This window comes from Haliotis rufescens, unplaced genomic scaffold, assembly GCF_023055435.1.
Source record: "Haliotis rufescens isolate VD_foot unplaced genomic scaffold, xgHalRufe1.0.p SCAF_5, whole genome shotgun sequence".
Taxonomy (NCBI): Eukaryota; Metazoa; Mollusca; class Gastropoda; order Lepetellida; family Haliotidae; genus Haliotis; species Haliotis rufescens.
The window spans coordinates 17,693,527-17,716,628 of record NW_025964223.1 but is presented as its reverse complement, the minus strand read 5'-3'; the positions used below and the strand labels follow the sequence as shown (position 1 = coordinate 17,716,628).

Genomic DNA, 23,102 nt, shown 5'->3' with positions numbered 1-23,102 from the left:
ACACGACTCACAGTCGAACAACGTGAACGAGCCTTGGGTATGGTACAGATGGGAGCCACCCACGCCTATATTGCACGAACCTTCGGTTGCCCCCGTGTTGCCGTTACCAACTTGATGCAACGTTGCAGACAGACAGGGCGGACCGCTGACAGGCCACGAACAGGCAGACCCAGGGTGACCACGCCCCATGATGACCGGTACTTGCGTACCTTGCACCGCCGAAATCGCTTCCTGACAGTGACGTCATCGGCGACAAATACCTTAGGTAACAGGGTTAGTCGACAGACAGTGGCCAGGAGACTCAGGGCTCATGGAATCAGGGCTTTTAGGCCATACAGAGGACAGCTATTGACAGCGCAACATCGTCGTTTGCGATTGAGATGGGCCCGGACTGTACGACGTCGGCAACGACGTGACTGGCAGAGGGTTGTCTTAACTGACGAAAGACGATTCTGTATGTTTAGGGCTGATGGAAGTGATGCAGGTCTCCGACGTGAAACCCACGAGCACGGGTATGGTGCTGACAAACCTAGAAACATAATCGGGGCGAACCGGGATTCGAAACCACAATCCTAGGTTTCTGCCATGCCCAAGGGACGCAACTCTGCAAGGCTTTGTACAGGAACAGTAGTTGAATATAATAGTTAATTTAAATGTTATAACTAAATGCATTAGTTGAAAGATACACGCAAATGTTCAGACAGACACAATGACGCTTTTGTTAATCAGTTTTAACTTTGAGACGTCTTCATGATTCATAATACATTCTCATTCATTGTACACTCTCACAGTACCACGTATGAGCGCCCGGTACACGTGACATTTGCGCAGTGCAGGTGCGCAGTCCATGCACATGACAAGATGGGCACAGGGTAGAAATAGAACACATCACAAGACTAACATTACAAGAAGCTAAAAAAACTCGTGATTGTTGTTGAGGATGTGCTTTGAATTTCTAAATTACTTTTCTAAATTTGCTGACAGGAAATAAATAATAAATATTCACCAGGGCTCGATTTAGCGATATAAAACATACACCTGTGCAACACCATTGAAATACGCAACCTAATATATATGTACTTCTACAAGCACTATCGGTATCACGTTATGATAAGTAGGTTATCCAACTTATGATGATCATTATGCATTATATGGTTGACATTGATGACATTGCCACATAAGTATTGTAACAGTAAGTACTAACTGTAATAAAGATTAATGACAGTCATAAGAGGTCTGAGATTGTCTTTATTCAGATATATTTAAGTGAGTGAGTGAGTGAGAATGGTTTTACGCCGCTTTTAGCAATATTTCGTAAAATGGGCTTCCCACATTGTACCCATGTGGGGAATCGAACCCACGTCTTCGGATATCCTACGCTTTAACCACTAGGCTGCCCCATCGCCCAGATATAAATATGATCTGTTCTCTCTTTCATTCGATAAACAAATAACCAGACCTAAAAGTGATGTGTATAAAACTCTTATCCTGACCATCAGATTTTTGCATCAATCATTTATCATTCAATCTGCTTCTGTAATATCATACAAAACCGTTATGAATATCAACCACAGGGCTTTGCAAGAGCACTTACTGAATACTGCTTGTTCTGACATGGTGACCTTCCGTCCACTGATCGTGGGACTCTCAACACACTTGTCACTAGAAGACTGTGAATGATTATTACACCCAGTACTATCGCGTCTATTTTCAGTGTTTCATCATGGTATATTGAATTAGAGATATGTGTAATGAAAATGGTTTTCTAAGCATTGAAGATAATATAAAATAAACGGAACAAATTTGGACTATCTTGGAAGATAGAAGCTTGGAAAATTGTCATGACAAACAGATCACTAAATTTAAATCGTTAAAGCGTCAACATTGTTTTTTTCTGATACGAAAAGTGATCTGGGATCTTTTATGACAAAAAAGCACGGGTGGCATACGTATTAAAGTATCAGAATACGTGAATGGTTTATTTCATCCTACTATTCATTGAAAAGATGTTTCATACGAGAGAAAATGTACAAAGGACGGTAAGCTGTTCGCTTTTCAATATAAATGTTTTTTGGAACAATCTCAAGAAAGAATTACTTAGTTGGTGATATTTCTGCAATCCGGAAATGCTGTAGAGAAGAGTTATCACATATGTATTGTTAATGTGAACACGCCTGGGAGTTTTGTTACAGGTTGAAACATTTATCAATAGTAATCTAAATATCAAACTAGAATTCACAAAATATACTGTCATGTTTGAATTTTGTACATACAACCATGCAGTTAACCATATTCAGATATTTGTCAAATACATTGCAAACAAGAACAACATAATCCATTGTTATCGCAAGAAATGGAAGCAACTAACTACAACCCTCTGTTCATTATCACGTTTAAGTCTAATTTAGGCTACTTCATGATTAGTCTTATCATGTCTTCCAGCTTGATTGTAAATGTAATTATTTGAAATGCAATACAATTTATTCCCAAAATTGAATATTTCCAACATTACATGCTCAGTTCTGTTTGCCTCCGAATCGAGATTTATCAACATTTCGTATGCCGCACGGGGAAATCAGCATTTAACCAATAGGTAACGTCCACTTATTCGACTCTTTTTGTTATCTTTGCTATATAAACTGACGTCGAAAAGAAACTTTACCAACTTAAAATATAAATTTCAGACAAAGTATAATTTTTTTTCGATGAAGTCTATCTAAAACACATAACCTAAATACAACAATAGTGTATGCAGAAAAGTGAAAAAAATGCACCACGGACAACTGCAAATGCACGTGCGGGTAAGGGTATAAAACGATTTCATCGGCAAGTCAGACATCCACAGTGATTAAAAACATTAAAGAAATGACACGACTCACAGTCGAACAACGTGAACGAGCCTTGGGTATGGTACAGATGGGAGCCACCCACGCCTATATTGCACGAACCTTCGGTTGCCCCCGTGTTGCCGTTACCAACTTGATGCAACGTTGCAGACAGACAGGGCGGACCGCTGACAGGCCACGAACAGGCAGACCCAGGGTGACCACGCCCCATGATGACCGGTACTTGCGTACCTTGCACCTCCGAAATCGCTTCCTGACAGTGACGTCATCGGTGACAAATACCTTAGGTAACAGGGTTAGTCGACAGACAGTGGCCAGGAGACTCAGGGCTCATGGAATCAGGGCTTTTAGGCCATACAGAGGACAGCTATTGACAGCGCAACATCGTCGTTTGCGATTGAGATGGGCCCGGACTGTACGACGTCGGCAACGACGTGACTGGCAGAGGGTTGTCTTAACTGACGAAAGACGATTCTGTATGTTTAGGGCTGATGGAAGACAACGTGTTTACCGCCGGCGGCGTGTTGCGTGTAGGAGGTCGTATCATATGGTGGAGGGAGTGTCATGGTGTTGGGAGGGATCTGTGGGCAGGAGAGGACACCGCTGGTCATCGTTGACGGAAACGTGACAGCTCAGCGTTAATTGGATAACATTCTTCGTCCTATTGTCCTACCATTTCTCCAACAGAAGCCACGTGGTGTCATTTATCAGCATGACAACGCTAGAGCCCATACAGCCAGAATTGTCACTAACTTCCTCACAGCCAACAACGTCAACGCCCTGCCGTGGCCTGCACGCTCGCCCGACATGTCCCCCATAGAACACCTCTGGGACTTGATGGATCGTCGTGCTCGACAACGACCACACACTCCAGCCAACAAGCAAGAACTGATCTTGGCCCTCCAAGAAGAATGGCGTCAAATCCCACGTGACCTCATCAGACGACTGACTTTTTCTGTGCGTCGAAGGGTTTTTGCGTGTATTGAGGCATTTGGTGGTCACACACGCTACTTATGACTTGTTATTGAACGTGAGCGATTGTTTATGTACTCTGACTATTGTCCATGATTCTGAAAGCTCGAGTTTTGTACCACACCCAACGTTGGGGGGCTCTGACGTCATTCTCGGTCGCGGAATGAATGTCATTTTCAGTGTTGATTATGTTGATATATTGATCTTCTCAATACACTTTACTTCATTCATGTATGTTTTGTTGTTTTTGAGCAAGAGTGATTTCGAACTCTGGTAAAGTTTCTTTTGGACGTCAGTTTACATGACAAAAGATCCATATCGATATCTAATAATCAGAAAACAATAATTATGCTTGCTACATTTGTGTATAGTACGCTCAACATCCATGGAAATATAGAACAATAAGTTATAAGCAGCGCACATGTGTACATTACATTATACAAGTAGATGCGTGTGCACAAAATTGCACAAACTATTATAACATCGTCTTTTGTTTGGTGACAAGAAGAAGTAAGAAAATACTTTTATGACAACTTCTTTATAACGACTATATTTTGCACCTACATCAGTTGAATGTATAGAGACAAGAAGTAGCCATGTGGTATCATTAAGTTGTTATCCATCAAATGTTTTATGTCCTCACAGTCTTCATGGTCACAAAGACAGTCACCAATCCCCCATCACCACCTTTTCGACATCTTCCCAGTCGATGGTGCACCGCTCATTGCACTGCCACAAGATTTGAATCAATGATGCAATTGTAGCTTGACGTGAGTTCTTCTGTTTCCATGCGGTGAATGCTTCATCAACTTGTAGCGGGATGTATTATGGTTGTTTGGCAACAATAGCTTCTCGCGTGGGCTTGGAGATGTCCATTTCTGCTGCCCATTTCAGTTCCAACTCTGCCCCGATATGTTTTGTAATCCTCCCAATGAGCTTCTCAGTTACGACCTGTCGTTGTTGGTCATGAGGCATTGCCCGGAACCATTCTTTACATGCAAAAAATAACAGTACATTTAACTATGTGTGAAGCATTTTCCCATATATGTTTCTAATCTTGAACAATAGCTAAATGTGAAATTAGTGGCTTTCCCTCAGAAACACTTTCAAGTCTATATTAATAGTCTTCTATAAATGTGACAACGAGTTGCGGGTTTGCTTCTCCTATACTATTTTTTAAAGTGTGGGTAACCTATGTCCCCAGCCCGTAGGACAAAGTGTACTTGAAACAAAAGTACATTACATTTTGCTATTTGAGTTCATACACTCTTATATGAAGTGTCTCCATTAAGCTTCACTCATCTTTCATCCACATATCAAACTAGACTGAGATATTATATTATATAACTAAAATTATCAGTGTGGGCCTAAATTGTCAGATAATCAAGATAAGACTGGTTGTTATCCTCTTATTTAATTGAGCGTTAATTAATTAAACATCTCACACGTCTGTAACACGAATGTCTATATAATGTACACCATGGCTCAGCAAAGTGTGGATGCAGTAAAAGCGTTGTACCAGGGGTTTGCCCAAATCTGCATCTACAAGCGAGTGCCTCCTCGTTTAGGTTAACACCTCTCTTGTTTCATCCACATGCTAGTTTAACCAGTAATGGGCTAAATTGTCAGATATTGATAGGTGTATATAACTTTTGAGCTACACTGCAAGATTGAACTATGTGTAGTGTGCCAGAACATTTTTATCAGGGATTGTGCCAGGTTACATACCAGGAATCAAATCATCCTGCTGATCTGCCTGGCCTCCACCTTCAGTTGCTTCCAGATCAGTCCAACCTTGTGTAAAACCGCCTTTATCAGTCTAAACCTGAGTAGATACACCTTGACCAGGTAAAGGAAGTCTTCTCAAGACTTTCTGCTGATAACTCTCCTGCCTCTGGACGTACACCCTAAACTCATCCTTTGTCAGCTGGTTCTCCTTCAGCTCCTGTTTGAGAGTCTCAATTTCAGTAGGGCTCAATGTGATGCTCCCGGCTCTCGTTCAGACCCAGTTGCGTGAAAACCCTCCTAATTTGAGCTATATCGTTCTTGTAGTCTACTCGTTGCCTGGATGCTCTTGGCATGTGAGCATATGCGTTCAGCAAATCTCTCAAGATGGTGACATTGTCACTGAACTTACTGTCAATGCTGTTCATAAGGGTGTAGGAAATAAACGCTCTGCACAAGAATTTCAGATACATGTATATCAAAGTTGACTTATCATTTGAATACAAAAATAGACAGCTGTAAAGAAGATTCATTTTTACCTACTACAAATAAAATATGGTCAGGGTATAACAACAGGGTATGACATCGTTACCACAAAAACCTGAATGAAACCTGAAATGATAATCAGAAATAAGTGAAACCAGTTATCATTATGTTCATCATCGCCATTGTCATCCTTATTAACAATTGGGAATATCATCATCATCATCATCACCACCATCATCATCATCGTCGTCATGATCATCATCAACAACAACAACATGATAACAATAATATGATGACATGGGGTACATTCCATCAAGGGGCGGTGGGGTAGCCTAATGGTTAAAACGTTAACTCGTCACGCCGGAGACCCGGGTTCGATTCCCGACATGGGTACAATGTGTAAAGCCCATTTCTGATGTCCCCCGCCGTGATATTGCGTGAATTTTGCTAAAGGCGGCGTAAAACCATTATCACTCACATTTCTCCTACGTTTCTGTCATAGGGAGTTCCTATCATATACACAAAGTCAAGTCTGTGCTATATGTACCCGATTTATGAAGTTATTGGGCTATTTCTTATGGTTTCATTCGTCATCATCATATGTGATATGTTTCTTAGACATACATACACCCGTACGTGCTTGTTTTGCACGTACTGTCAGTGCGTATATATACTTTTCAAAATCAGAGAAACTTTACACTGACATTCAAAATGTAATATAATGCAATTGTTTCAAAATAGGACACAGAAACCATAATTGAAACACTGTTTGAGTATCAATGTACACAATGTTCAAAACATTAATCGTGTCACCTAGACATACACACGTACACGATACAGTTAATGTCACAGGGGTACAGAAAATTTCAGTATCGGTTGTGCCCACCACGTACATCAATGTCCGCCTGACACCGACGACCCATAGATGCAACCAAGTAGATGTCAATAACACGCTGTTGGATGTGCTGCCATTCATGTTGAAGTGCATCAAGAAGCGCCGGAAGTGTTCGGGGCGGTGGATTCCTTCTGCGAACGCGTCGATCCAACTCGTCCCACGGATGCTCAATCGGGGACAAATCTGGTGACCGGGCTGGCCAAGGTAATGTCTGGATGTTGTTGTGCTGGAGGAAGTCTTGACAAACACGTGCAATATGCGGTCGAGCGTTGTCCTGCTGGAACTGTCCGCCATAAACGTTGACGTGAGGAAGAACGTAAGGCTGTAGGATCAAGGTTCTGTAACGCACACCTGTCAATGCACCTGCCACATGCACGAGAGGCGTCCTACCACCGTGATGAATTCCGGCCCATACCATGACACTCCCGCCGCCAAATGGGACAACCTGCTGCACACAGTTGGGGGCGTGACGTTCACCCCGACGTCTGTAGACACGTGCGCGCCCATCAGCACGTGTGAGTAGGAAACGGGACTCGTCAGTAAACAGTACATTTCTCAACCTTGCACGTGCCCATCTAACCCTCTGTTGGCACCAAAGCAGAAGGTCCGCCAGATGACGTGGGGTCAATACATGACGTCGAACAGGTCTTCGTGCAAAAAGTCAAGCCTCACTCAGTCTGTTGCGTACCGTTTGATCTGATATTCTGCGTATCCCAGGGATCTGTGTGGTTGTAGACGTGGCTGTGGTAGTGCGGTCTCGGAGGTGTCGCAGCCGGATGTATCGATCTTGTGCTTGGGTTGACAACCTTGGTCTTCCTGACCTTGGTCTGTCGTCAACTCTGTTGGTAATCTTTCCAAATAATAGAAGGATGAAATAAACCATTCACGTATTCTGATACTTTAATACGTATGTCACCCGTGCTTTTTTGTCATAAAAGATCCCAGATCCCTTTTCGTATGAGAAAAAACAGAAAAAACACATTGTTGACGCTTTAACGACTTAAATTTAGTGATCTCTTTGTCATGACAATTTTCCAAGCTTCTATCGTCCAAGATAGTCCAAATTTGTTCCGTTTATTTTATATAATCTTCAATGCTTAGAAAACCATTTTTCATTACACATATCTCTAATCCAATATACCATGATGAAACACTGAAAATAGACGCGATAGTACTGGGTGTAATATTCATTCACAGTCTGCTGGTGGCAAGTGTGTTGAGAGTCCCACGATCAGTGGACGGGAGGTCACCATGTCAGAACAAACAGTATTCAGTAAGGGCTCTTGCAAAGCCCTGCTGTTGATGTTCATAACGGTTTTTTATGATATCACGGAAGCAGATTGAATGATAAATGATTATACAACACACTGATGGTCAGGATAACAGTTTTATAAACACTCCTATTAGGTCAAAACGAAATGATTGTTTGTTTATCGAATGACAGAGATGACAGATCATATTTATTATAATACAGCATTACTTATTTCAGAAGATGCACCTTTTCGGGATGCCCCAGACAAAACCAGGTTGCATCCTGTTCCCTTAAATATATCTGGGCGATAGGGTATCCTAGTGGTTAAAGCGTTGGATCGTAAAGCCGAAAACGTGGGTTCGATTCCACACATGGGTACAATGTGAGAAGCCCATTTTACGGTGTCCGGAATATTGCTAAAAGCGGCGTAAAACCATACTCACTCACTCACTTAAATATATCTAAATAAATAAAATCTCAGACCTCTGATAATTGTGTCATTGATCTTTGTAACAGTTATTACTTACTGTTACAATACTTATGTGGCAATGTCATCAATGTCAACCATATAATGCATAATGATTATCATTAGTTGGATAACCTTAATATCATAACGTGATACCGAGGTCATTATAGTGACAGATGAAGCTACAGTACAGTTTATATAATCTTGAGATACCCACAGTGTGACGTCAATCCCAAGAAAGCATGACAAATTACACATAACACAGGGATTAGTGATGTAGTATGGTAAATCAAGCTGAGAGGTAATAAGTCTGTTCAAAGGTCGATGTTGTGTGGACAATTAAAGGTTAGTCAAGACACACATATTATTTTTTGCATACATTTAGTCCATGTAGAAATAAATATTAGTTTGCACTTTTCAATGATAGGTCGCACTGGTGTATGTTTTATGTTGCTAAATCATACAGCAAATTTATGAAGTAAATTAATTCAAAACATACCCTAATTCTCGAGTTGCTTTTTAGCTTCATGTAATGTTAGTCTTGTGATGTGTCCTATTTCTACCCTGTGCCCATCTTGTCTTGTGCATAGGCTGCGCATCTGCACTGCGCAAGTGTCACATGTGCCGGGCGAGTTCCTATGTGTGCGGGGGCACGGGTGGCCCAGTCGTCTAAGGAGCCGCGATTCGCTGTGCAGAGTTGCGTCCCTTGGGCACGCCAGAAACCTATGATTGTGGGTTCGAATCCCGCTTCACCCCAATTATGTTTCTAGGTTTGTCAGCACCATACCCGTGCTCGTGGGTTTCACCGAAGTGGTAAACGTCTGAGACCTGCATCACTTCGGGCTTTCCTCCCACATTAAGCTGACACGCCGTGATATAACTTGAATACTGTTAAAAGCGGCGTTAAACCAAACTCACTCACTCACTCACTCACGTTTAAGTCTGATTAAGGCTACTTCAAACGCCCTACATGATTAGTCTTATCATGTCTTCCAGCTTGGTTGTAAATGTAATTATTTGAAATGCAATACAATTTATTCCCAAAATTGAATATGTCAAACATTACATGCTCAGTTCTGTTTGCCTCCGAATCGAGATTTATCAACTGTTAAAAGCGACGTTGAACCCAACTCACTCACTCCTATGTGTGCTGACATTGACATAAATGTTAACAACTTGTTCAATCCCATAACGTGAATTCACCAATTTAAGTCTTCGATGCTTTATATAATGGGCTTAAAATGCTTAAAAACACGACAGATACAGTGTAAGTATGAAACCTTGTAAAGCCATATAAATGCGTGGCTCATCTTAGCTAGCTACAAACTCACAATGAGTGTTGTTGAAGGCTTTCAAATCTACAAGCCACACTCGGGTAGGCAAAGAAAACGCGTTGTCTTAATTTATGACGAGAGACACTGTGTAAAGAATAATAATGGCATGGTAGGTCATTCCCATCCAACAGATCTAGCTGTGCAGCGGTTTTTTTTCTGACTGTTGTATTAAACTGTTAATGTCAAATTCTATGCCATGTGTATTTTTTAGATCCTTGCATTTTTTACGTTTAAGCCCAGGGCTTTCATTTGAATAACTATTACTCAATAAGAAGAATGGGCAAATTCCGTATTTTAGTAGTAGCATTCCCGGTGATTTTCGATATCACTATCCTGAAAGGGACATATTTGTAAATCATGCAATAGTATTGCATGTCAGCAATGAAGTTCAGTTTAACCTACTTGAGCAGCCCGATCGGGCAGTCAAGGAAGTCGAGGGTGAACCTCGATTCGTCAGAAAACATCACATTAGCCCGACGTAGATTATCCCAGTGCTGACATTCCCTAAACCAATGACGCATCTGATTCAACCGACGTGCACTAAGTTGTGTGATTTCTCACAGTCTGGGCATGAACCCTTACACCAGTTGCCGGTTGCAGCCGGTTCCTGTACTGGGTGACAGTTTGCGAACGGTTTCTTAATGTCATTGTTCTGACCAATCTGGCCTTGGCTCGAGTGGTTGCCCTTAGGCGTCCAAAGCGGCGTCTATCATCGACGTTATGTGTTTGTTGGTATTGGGTCCACAATCTGCTGACGACAGATTGAAAAATTGCAACATTCCGGCAACAAACGTCTGACGTGTGTCCTCCTGTACCACGCCTATGACACGTAAACGTTCAGCACGTTGCAAACGTCACATGATCAATGCTCCTGCTTCCTTAATGATTAAATTTGTCTTTGAACGTTTGGTTCCAAGAAGACAATAAGCGTTTGCTCACAACAGAGTCTGATACCATTGTAATGTTTGTTGTTTAACGCCACAATCAGCAATATTCCAGCTATATGACGGCGGTCTGTAAATAATCGTGCCTGGACCGAACAATCCAGTGGTTGATATCATGTGCATCGATCAACGCAACTGACGGTGGCAGCAGACAGAATAGAGAAAGGGCAGTACGCGTGCCCACGTGTGTATCTGTGTATGTGTGCGTGTATGTGAGTGCGTACATTCCAGCGCGCACACGTGTGTGCCAGTATGAGTCTACCAAAGTGTATATATACATATTCGCAAAGAAATTACCCCATACCTTTCATAGGCTGAGTGAGAGAGCGTGTTAGATTTAACGTGGCTTAAGTTCATACGAGTGTCAGATTAATGCTGGAGCTTGGTTTAGTTTAGTTTTCCCATTCGACTTCTCCAGTTGTGTTATAGTTTAATCACACATTAAACTGACATGTCGTGTGCATATATACATGGCTGGTCTTGTGAGTACATCAAAATCACAGCTGTGAATAACTTCCAGTTCAGTATTCGAGAATAGGATGTTTAAGTTCTACACAGATTGACACTTGCTTCAAATTATCTGTAGACAAACTATAATTACTGACAACAATTAACGCGACATAGATAGAAAACCAAAGCGGTCGGAATATGTAATATTGGTGAGCAAAAGTAGACAAATGCAAGAAAAGAAATCCTATGCACAGATATAAAACTGTTTAATTTGAAGGTACCATTCATACCCCAACAACGGATAGCTCGATATATATGCTCGTCATTTACAGATCAATTGCACATATAGTGCACACATGATTATAACATCGGCTTCATAGTCTTTTGGTTGGTTACAAGAAGTAAGAAAACACTTTTATGACAACATCTTTATAACTTTTATGACAGCTTCTTTATAACGAGTATATTTTGCACCTACATCAGTTGAATGTAAAGGGACAAGAAGTAGCCCTGTGGTATCATTAGAAAGAAGAACATGTTATCCATAAATGTCATATGTCCTTAAAGTCTTCACTGTCATAAAGACGGTTACCAATCCCCCTTACCACCTTCTTCAACTTCTTTATAACGACTATATTTTGCACCTACATCAGCTGAATGTAAAGTGACAAGAAGTAGCTCTGTAGTATTATTAGAAAGAAGAACTTGTTATCCATAAATGTTATATGTCCTTACAGTCTTCATTGTTATAGAGACAGTCACCAATCCCCATCACTAATCCCCCATCACCACGTCCTCGATATCGTCCCAGTCGATGGTACACCGCTCATTGCACTGACACAAGATTTGAATCAATGCTGCAATTGTAGCTTGACGTGAGTTCTTCTGTTTCCATGTGGTGAATGCTCCAACAACTTGTAGCTGGATGGATCTTGGGTGTTTGGCTACAATAGCTTCTCGCTTGGGCCTAGAGATGTCCATTACTGCTGCTATCAGTTCCCAATCTGCCCCGACATGTTTTGCAATCCTCCCAATGAACTTGTCAGTCACGATCCGTTGTTGTTGGTCAAGAGTCATTGCCCGGAACCATTCTTCATATGCTAAAAAGAACACAGAAAAATAACTATGTGTAAATCATTCTCCCATATATTTTTAATCTTGAACTATAGATGGATGGGAAATGAATGGCTCAGAAACACTTTCCCGTCTAAGGACAGACTTCATCCTTTTATAAATGTGAAAATGAGTAATGTGTTTTCTTCTCTCGTACTGTTTTTAATAACATCTGCACAGAAGAAGTTCAGGTGAGTACAATAAAATAGCAAGAGCGGGAAACGTATGTCCTCAGCCCGTAGGACAAAGTGTACTTGAAACAAAAGTACATTACAGTTTGCTATGTGAGTTCATATACCCTTATATGAAGTGTCTCCATTAAGCATCTCTCATGTTTCATACACATATGAAACTAGACTGAGATATTATATTATACAACTAGTATAACAAGTGTAGGCCTAAATTTTCAAATATTGATAGATATTGTGACATCTTGATCTACATTGTCTTTGGTTAAAATGACATTTAGTTTGCAAGATATTGAGATTGTGCTGTGAAGCATGAAAGCCCAGTCAACATACCAGGAATTGGGGGGACCTGCTGTTCCATGTCCAGGCACTAGAAATGAAAACCAGAGAGCAATGAAACATTTTAGCTAAGAGTGGCTGAGTTTCTCTACACAACAGGCCTGTGCTACCTGATTGCTATGTTATTGGTTTATTTCTTTTGGCTTCATTCTCCACAAAACATCATATGTGTCTCAAGACTTTGTGTGTAGTTATATTTATCAGCACAATCGTTTCTATCAAAAACTCATTAACAACGATAAACGTACAGACTATTGTACAAGGTGTGCAAATATCCCCGTTTTCTACAGTTGACATTATCCAGCCACCTTGCGGACTTTCCGGGGAGATAGCAAACAACAAACCCGGAAGTCACTGTCTATATAAGGCACGCGTCACATCAAGCGTTCTACATGTGATACGATCAGTGATAGCAACCCAACGTGTATATCCTAAACACACCTATGTATCCCCAACATCGGCAACAGCAATCTGTATCACACCTCGTCACCAGTTAACTGCGTGCCGACGTATGCGGTTGCATTGTATTTGCCGGCTATTGTTGGCCAGTGGTCGCCATTTACCGCAACGTGATACATAGGAGAGTTCACACGGGTTGTTCTGAAATGAGGTCGTAATTAGTAAAATATTGACATTTGAATGTTCATCAAGTAAGGTTAGGGAGAAGCATCAGAGACAGAACTGAGTGAAACTAGTATATACATATATATATTATACAACTACCTGTGTGTGATACCACTACGCATTTTTGTCCATGCATGAAATATGCAAATGAGCAGCGATTATGACGCGTTTTACGTCACAGCCAATGTATCTTTTGCGTTATTCATAGCAAGGAAATTCCTTGATTGCACATGCGCAGTCGTAATAGCTGACTCCTTTCGAGGAAGCTAGCTCTGAAAGCGACATAAATGCTTTTGGAGGCAGAGTTCTGATATTTACAACACTGACGTAAATTTACGAGGTAAAAAAAAGAAAGCATACTTTCTTTCTCTTAAAAATTTATAACTAATGCGTCGAATTTACCTCAGGATCAACATATTTTCAGTAGAGAATTGCTTGTTTATAATAATGGGGCTTACTATAAGCGGATGAAAGACCATGTTTATCAGGGTCAGAAGTGTCTTTCGATGGATCATTTCTCAAAACAATAGTTTTGGTGCAAATTCGATGTTCTAATTTTAGTTATTTTCCAGTAATGTTTTTATAGTAATAAATTGATTGCTTCAGTTATTTTAGTTACTTATATCAATTGTATTGCCTACAGAAATGAACCTTGGTTTCAATTTTCATTCATTCTGTAAATGCGTGTAATGCATACATGTATGATAGATAATGTTTCATTGTCGAGTTTGAATTTATATATCATCATGATTAAAACTTTAAGCATTAGGCACTATAACTTTCCATAAATGTCTTAACTAATCGTTATATAGTAAATTACGGTTATAACGAACTCAAAGGGACCACTAATTTTTATTCGTTATAACTGTAGTTCGTTCTAAGCATATGTACAACATCTATACAGAAAATGGACGGCACCAAGAAACAGTTCCTTATATGCGACAGTTCGTTATAAGCGTGTTCGTTATAAACGTAGTTTACTGTATTTGTACATTTTAGTTGATGATGATCGATTGACGTATTGCTGTCGAATACAGTATATGTGTACTGAACATAAAGATCGAACATAGATACCTTGTTTAATCTTATATTGAGTAAGGGGTATTTTTAGGAGTCTTTGTCACAATTTCAAAACCGTAACGCCAGAAAATAATGAGTCAAGAATATCTGCTGAAACCAATGGGCGTAAAAGGCGAAATAGTCATGCAAATTATATGAATGGATCCCTAAAAGGATGAGGTGAATTTGGGTTTTAACGTCACGTCCAATATTATTGTACTCATATAGCGACGTGCATGCACGCAGTTTAACATGAATACCCCACACACAGAACAGAACTGTTTTCATATCTTATTATACCTGTTATGCATACAAGTAACTCCTGTGAAGAACAAACCATTGACTGTTAGTTTTGTTCACGGTTCCTAAAGGATCTTCTCTATACCATCCCAGTCCACTGTACAGAGGTTATTGCACTTCCACAGAACTCACACAAACGCTTCTAGAGTAGCTTCGGACCCTCTCGCCTGCAGCCATTTCAGGAATACATTCATCATTTGCGAGTCAGGGGATCCCGGATTTGCCTTCTTAAACTTCTCTATCTGGGCAGAAGTTATGTCGAGTTCCGTTGCCAAAACTCCCAGTTTCCGCCAATAAAAGGGACGAGATTCATCAGTGACTTCTGGTTCAACTTTTGTCGTTGTCGGTTTTCCGGAATAGACCTCCGGAACCAAGCTTCATATGCAATAAAATTATCACAAAATAATTCATGGATTTGTTCTGGGTGGTAGCATTGAGATAAGATTAGATTTGCTGTTACCCTCTCATTACATCTATTTTTATGCAGATTGTTAGATTATGTTAGATTAAACATATATATGTATATTACACGGATGTCTACATCATGTGCATACGGTGGCCCATAAGGGACATGGAGTCTGTTTTTCCATATTTTGATATTTCACTTACTTTTGTCGTTACCTTTTGCAAATTAACACGATTTGTCTTACAAAAATGTGATGAATCATGTGTAAAGAAGATATTGTATCGCAGAAAAGTGAAACGAAAATGTCAAAAACTAAAATGAAAATGTCAAAAAACAAAAACGAAAATGTGTGTGTGTGTGTGTGTGTGTGTGTGTGTGTGTGTGTGTGTGTGTGTGTGTGTGTGTGTGTGTGTGTGTGTGTGTGTGTGTGTGTGTGTGTGTGTGTGTGTGTGTGTGTATGTGTGTATGTGTGTGTGTGTATGTGTGTGTGTTTGAACAGTAAGGTTGTATCACCTTGTGTCAGGTTAATGCAAGAGCTGAGACAAGCGACACACGTCCTTTGGGATTGAAGCCAACGAACAGGTACAAGAAAGGATAAGGTATTTATTGAGCATCATTCCATCGAGAAACAGTTGCAATATTCTACAAACTACAAATATACGCACAGTAAGTACAAAACACACAGATACATATACAAAGGCACATTATGACAATTTCATTTTAAACAAATGTAATATAATGATATGGAAATAATATGGTAATTGAGCAAAACAATGGTTATGTTTTACATACAAGGAATATATTTCAATTGTATATATGATAAAAGATAGTGGCAATTGTTTCTGGATAACTGGTGATAAAATTATTAAGAATTGTTCCTTATGGATATGGTGCTGACGGACCAAGGGTCATAATAGTCACGAATCCTGGATTCAAACCCACGACAGAGGCGAACAGCGTATATCGACGCTTTACACCACTGAACCATTTGTGCCTCCCATGTTAGCGAGGTAAGTGAATTTGTGGGTTTTACACTGCTTTTAGCAATATCACGGCACGGGTCCCCCAAAAAAGGCTTCACACGTTGTACCTATGTGAGGAATCAAACCCTTTAACCACTAGGCTATCCCTCTGCCCTAGTAAAGTGAGGGCTCGTGTAAGTAGCTCCGCTTGGAGATTGTCCTCTGAATAATAACACGGCGGTCACGTGACATGAGACGCGAGATTCCTCACAGTGTGTGTTGTCAATGTTGAGCTACACAGCGAGAGAGAGAGAGAGGACGGCAAATGTGTTCATGCTGAACGCGATCAAGCACAGGGCCAACACAACAACTAAAGGGAGATAACCCTACATATTGTTCGTCTCGCTAATCTTGCTTGCTGGTTAAACACAACCAAATGTATATTTTCCCATTGATTTCTTGAGGTGTGTTATTTTTTTTAATTTGTGACTTCATTAAAATCATAAAAATAAGACTAGCTTGAAAATTCAGTATCCCAGGATAAGATATTTAACCACAGTTATATACATATTGAGACTTGCCTGGAATTATAAACAAACTCAGTATTACTGGTGACAATAAGTACGAAACAAAATAATCGTCGTAGTAGTTTGTTTGTTTGTTGTTTAACGCCGCACTCTGCAATATTCCAGCTATATGACGGCGGTCTGTAAATAATGGAGTCTGGACCAGACAATCCATTGATTGACATCATGAGCATCGATCCACGCAATTGGGATACGATGATATGCATCAACCAAGTCAGCGGGCCTCAACACCCGATCCCGTTAGTCGCCTCTTACGACAAGCATAGCCGCCTTTTACGGCAAGCATGAGTTGCTTAAGATCTATTCTATTCAGGATCTTCACGTGTTCCGTCGTAGAAGAAATGTTGTTGAGGAGAAATGAACAAATGCTAAAAAATAGGTCACACACAGAAATAGAATTGTGGGAGATGAAGGCAGCATTCATACTTCTCTACAGTTTGCACTATCAGTTGAATGGTGAAGGGGGCAAAAAGTATTCCAGTAACATCAGTGGAAAGAAGATAGTTATTCATAACAGGAGTGTGTCCTCACAGGGTTCACGGTTCAAGAGATAGTCACCAATCCCCCATCACCACCTCCTCGACACTTTCCCAGTCGTTGTCGCACCGCCCCTTGCACTGCCACAAGATTTGAATCAATGATGCAATTGTAGCTTTATGTGAGTTATTCTGTTTCCATATCTCGAATGCTCCCATAACCTGTTCCACGTTGGAGTTTGGGGTTTTGGCTACAATAGCTTGTCGCTTGGGTCTAGAGATGTCCATTTCTGCTGCTATCAGTTGCCACTCTGCCCCGATGTGTTCTGCAATCCTCCCAATGAACTTGTTAGATATGACCCGTTGTTGTTGCTCATGAGGCATTGCACGGAACCATTCTTCATATGCAAAAGAGAAAACAACAGTAAAATGTGTAAACCATTCTCCCCTACATTTCTTCTTGAACTATAATTGGACGTGAAGTAGATGGCTTTCCCACAGAAACACATTCCCGCCTATCGACTGACTTCAGCCTTCTATAAAAGTGAAAACAAGTATTCTTCTCTTATACCATTTTTGATATCCTCTTATACTATTTTTATAACATATGTACAGAAGAATTCAGTACAATTAAATAGCCCCATCGGGAACCGTTCTTCATATGCAAAATAAATTTGTTTAATGATAAAACGTCATGGTCTATCAAACGACTTCAGCTTTTTCTTTTTAAATGTGAAAACTAGTTGTAGGCTTACTTCTCTAATACTGTTTCTCAATAACAAAATAATATGTATTATAATGTGAATAACATGAGGTAACTGATATATCCGACTCGTAGGACAAAGTTAATGTGAAACAAAAGAACATTACATTTTGATGTGTGGGTTAATTTGCTTCTAAATCAAGTGTTTTCATTTAGCACCTGTGAAAATGGACCGATATATTGTAGTAGTTTCACCAGTATTGGAGTAGACTGTCAGATATTGCAATTGGTAGGTATTGACAGATGTTGATCTACATTGCCCATGGTTGGAATATACGTAGTTTGCCTTATACTGATCTTGTTTATCAATGATTGTCATAGTCTGTGGACATTGAAAGCCCAGTCAACATACCAGGAATTGAAGGGTCCTGTTGATCTGGTTGGTCTTCACCATGTTCGGGAAGTCTTTTCCGGACTTCCTCCCTAAATTCTGCCTGTTCCTGTATCAGGGTCTCTATTACACTCAGCAGCTCTCGACGCTCTATATCGTCTGGGGTGATGCTCTCTGCTTCATTCAAGGTTTCTTCGCTCAGACCAAGTTCCGTGAAAACCTTCCTAATTTGAGCTATATCTTTCTGATAGTCTCCTTGTTGTCTGGATGAATTTGGGCTATGAGCATATGTGTTCCGCAAGTCTCTCAAGATGTGGACATTGGTACTGTACTTCCTGTCCATGGTATTCATAAGGGAGTAGTCAATAAATGCTCGGCACAGAACTGTCATGTCCCAATCACCTAACTTACCATTTTTTATAATATCGTCATATCGTCCGTTTAATCTTTTGGGTTTGTAATCATTATAAAAGATTTCCCCTGAGGTCTGGTCATCCTGCCATGGGTTGGTTGGATGCTTCTGGTTCCACAGGCGCCGAAACAGCTGACGTAGTTCAAGGGCCACGGCCTTGTTTAGAATCCTAAACCCCTTGTACCACAGGAGCTCTACGTCCGATATGTTCTCTGGTCCCTGGCAACAGAGTGTATCCATTATTCAATCAATCTAATACTCTCAACAATAATGACTCCACGTTCGTTTAGTGAGACAAAACAAATTGAAACTTAAGGAATACTTAAAATATCCTATTTCTCACGTTCATGAATTCTGATAATAATTTATTCGGAAAAAAGGCATAACTATTACCCTTTTCAGGATATTTCAATGACAGCTTTAAAGAAGATCCACTTTTAGGTTCTAGAAATATATGGTGGTATAACTTACTGACATGTTTACCACAAATGCTTGCTTGAATGAAACCTGAAATGATAATCAGATGTAGCAGTGAAACATAAAACAACGTAGATATGGGGTACATTCGAGTTTCAGAGAGTTTTATTTCTTATGGTTTCATCAACCATAAATATATCTCGTGATTATGTGTCTGGTTGTATTTACACACAAGCTTTATTCATTATCAAACACTAGATAACAAGGATAAACGTAACCATAAAAGAATGCTGAAAGTGTTTAGCGCGTGATTTCATGTTGTATATATATCCCCGCTCATTGTAGTCGACATTGTCCAGCTCTCCGTGAAGATGGGCGTCAAACGAACCCGGAAGTGATCTACTTAGATATGGCTTCCATAACATAAGACGTCCTACATGTGATACCTCAGTGATAATAACCCAACGTGTTTGTCCTAAACACACTCATGTATCCCCAACACCAGCAACAACAATCTGTATCACACCTCGTCACCAGTTACCTCTCTCCCATCCGATGTGGTTGCACCGTATTTGCCACCATTGTGGGCCAGTGGTTGCCATTCACCGCTTGGTGGTACACTTGAGAGTTCACGTGGATTATACAGAAACGATGTCGTGTGTGTAAATATTCGAAAGTTGATAAAGTATGGTTAGAGAGAAGCATGGGAGTTGTGAAGTTTGCTTGAAACTAGTTTATTAATATATATGCTTACCTGTGTGAGGTATTACCAACAACTTTCTTTTCACCCTTTGCACAGCATGTATTATGCAAATGAGCAGCGATTATGACGCGTTTTACGTCACAGACAGTTTCGAGGGGGTTCCTGTCGCTTGGATTTATTCACTGCTGTGGATTTTCAAGGTGAAAAATGAAAACATATGTTTTAAAAATATGAATAAATACATTGAACTTGCCTCAGGATCAACTTTTTTTAATCGAGAATTGCGTGTTATCTATAGTGGGGCTTACAATGTTTTTCAGTGTTAAAAGGGTCTTTTAATGAAACATCTCTCGAAAAATACTTTCGGCGCAAAATTGTTCTGTGTTTGGTAATAGTTTGTTTTGAGATACATTTTGTAAAAAAAAGTGACGGCAAGTAATTCTCTACATGTATTTCAGATCAAGCCAATGTATTTGATATGATGATATTGATTGTTTGCGTATTTGATACATATATTTCAGTTAAATTTTAATTCCTAATACTCAATGCAAAACCTACAAAAATAAAACATTATTTTCCATTCCATGTAGAGCCTTCTGTAGAATGTGTTTAAATCATACATGTATGTGCGATGGAATTTTATTATTGATTTTGAATTTATATTTTACATGATTAAAACATCATTATTAATCATAACGCACTAAACCATTTCACAAAAGTGTCAGCAAGTCTTCATTATTATATACATGTACTAGTATTTTCAGATGTTGATGGACGGTTGGCTTAGCAGTCGTGAGAAACCATCACTAGCATTTATTGAACTCCATGTACAGGATATATATATACTGAACATTGAGCACCTTTTCTTATTTTAGATTGGATAGATAAAGGATTTATTTTAGAGTCATTACTATTTCAAAACGTCAATGCCAGATTATATTCAGTCTCGAATATCTGCCGAAACAGATTCCATTGGACATAAAAGGCAAAATAGTTATGCACGTATAACTGAAAATCAGTAATGACACGATATGTCCTGCACTACTGGTACAACAAACCACTGACACAAGTTTCATTTTTTTTAAATGCAAGTGAGTAAGGGGGGGGACGGGGAACATGGGCCCATCACTATGATCCTGAGACTATAGTTCAGTCGATGCAATGGAAGCATGTGGAGTCACCACTCCAAAAGAAGGCACGTTTCAGGCAAGGTCATGCTCGCGGTGTTTTGGGACCAGCACGGAGTAGTGATGATGGATTTCTTGGCAAAGGGTACCACAATTACAGGAGCTTATTATGCTTCACTGCTGCGGAAATTGCGGGACGCTATCAATCTTAAGAGGCGAGGCATGCTGACCAAGGGTGTCCGTCTCCTGCAAGACAATGCTCCAGTACACAACTCTCATGTTGCCCAGACAGAAGCGCGGTCCTGTGGCTATGAAATCCTTCCACATCCTCCTTACTCTCCTGACCTTGCGCCATCTGACTTCCACCTCTTTCCAACCATGAAGTCATTTTTGAAGGGAAAACGTTTCACAGATGATGAAACACTGATTTCTGCAGTAACTTCCTGGTTTGAGACGCAAAATGAGGGCTTTTACAAGCGAGGTCTCCATAGTTGCATAAAAAGATGGGAGAAGTGTGTAACTCTTGGTGGTTCCTATGTGGAGAAAGACTAATACCTATGCCAAGTTTCATTCGACTAGGTCCATAGGAGGTGGGTCGGGGAAATCTTTAATGAACACCCCTTGTACCTGTAAAGACATTGCTCCATACCTTTCACAAGTTGAGTGAGTGAGTGCGTTTTGAACAGTATGAGGCTGTATCACCTTGGGTCACGTTAATGCAAGAGCTGAGACACAATCGACACACGCCATATACGTTAACCCCTTTGGTGAAGACAACGAACAGGTATAAGAAAAGATAAGATATTTATTGAGCATCATTCCATCAGGAAACAGTTGCAATGTTCTACAAACTACAAATTTACGCACGGTAAGTACAAAACACACAGGTACATATACAAAGGTACATTTTAACAATTTCATTTTAAACAAATGTAATATAATGATATGGAAATAATATGGGAATTGAGCAAACAATGGTTATGTTGTACATACAAGGAATATATTTCAATTGTATATATTATAACAGATATTGGCAATTGTTTCTGGATAACTGGTGATAAAATTATTAAGAATTGTTCCTTATGGATATGGTGCTGACGGACCAAGGGTCATAATAGTCACGAATCCTGGATTCAAACCCACGACAGAGACGAACAGCGTATATCGACGCTTTACACCACTGAACCATTTGTGCCTCCCATGTTAGCGAGGTAAGTGAGTGTGTGGGTTTTACACTGCTTTTAGCAATATCACGGCACGGGTCCCCATAAAAAGGCTTCACACGTTGTACCTATGTGAGGAATCAAACCCATTAACCACTAGACTATCCCTCTGCCCTAGTAAAGTGAGGGCTCGTGTAAGTGGCTCCGCTTGCAGATTGTCCTCTGAATAATAACAACACGGCGTTCACGTGACATGAGAGAGAGAAAGAGAGAGAGAGGACGGCAAATGTGTTCATGCTGAACGCGATCAAGCACAGGGCCAACACAACAACTAAAGGGAGATAACCCTACATATTGTTCGTCTCGCTAATCTTGCTTGCTGGTTAAACACAACCAAATGTATATTTTCCCATTGATTTCTTGAGGTGTGTTATTTTTTTTAATTTGTGACTTCATTAAAATCATAAAAATAAGACTAGCTTGAAAATTCAGTATCCCAGTATAAGATATTTAACCACAGTTATATAAATATTGAGACTTGTTTGGAATTATAAACAAACTCAGTATTACTGGTGACAATAAGTACGAAACAGATTTTTGAAAAAATAACGGTCGTTGTAGTTTGTTTGTTTGTTGTTTAACGCCGCACTCTGCAATATTCCAGCTATATGACGGCGGTCTGTAAATAATGGAGTCTGGACCAGACAATCCATTGATTGACATCATGAGCATCCATGCACGCAATTGGGATACGATGACATG

At 40.1% G+C, this 23,102-nt stretch overlaps 2 protein-coding genes across 4 annotated transcripts in view; both read right to left on the bottom strand.

The window, feature by feature from the left end:
* Nucleotides 1-4,691: 4,691 nt before the first annotated feature.
* The window catches only part of LOC124145209 (death domain-containing protein CRADD-like), a 36,751-nt gene continuing 18,340 nt past the window's right edge, over nt 4,692-23,102 (bottom strand). Inside the window, exon 3 of the transcript XR_007218275.1 lies at nt 4,692-4,807. The gene's annotated coding sequence lies outside the window, so the exon portion shown is untranslated. The remainder of the gene's footprint in view (nt 4,808-23,102) is intronic.
* On the bottom strand, nt 11,620-20,182 carry LOC124145211. 3 transcript variants are annotated; one of them, XM_048383645.1, is made up of 4 exons: nt 20,102-20,177; nt 19,402-19,437; nt 18,540-19,149; nt 11,620-12,470 (listed from the first exon to the last, which is right to left on the bottom strand). In XM_048383645.1, exons 2-4 carry the CDS (start codon nt 19,405-19,407, stop codon nt 12,145-12,147), a joined length of 942 nt encoding a protein of 313 aa, XP_048239602.1. In that variant the 5' UTR covers nt 19,408-19,437; nt 20,102-20,177; the 3' UTR covers nt 11,620-12,144. The 3 variants fall into 3 exon arrangements, with proteins under 3 accessions (XP_048239602.1, XP_048239604.1, XP_048239603.1); XM_048383647.1 differs by having other exon boundaries at nt 11,620-12,461; XM_048383646.1 differs by lacking the exon at nt 11,620-12,470 and adding an exon at nt 17,171-17,822 and having other exon boundaries at nt 20,102-20,182.

What these genes read in the sequence shown, in the direction of transcription:
- LOC124145211 (XM_048383645.1), bottom strand. An exon ending in ACAGGACCCTTCAATTCCTG is followed by an intron (nt 12,471 to 18,539) that starts GTATGTTGACTG and finishes TGTTCTTTTTAG; the next exon opens with CATATGAAGAATGGTTCCGG.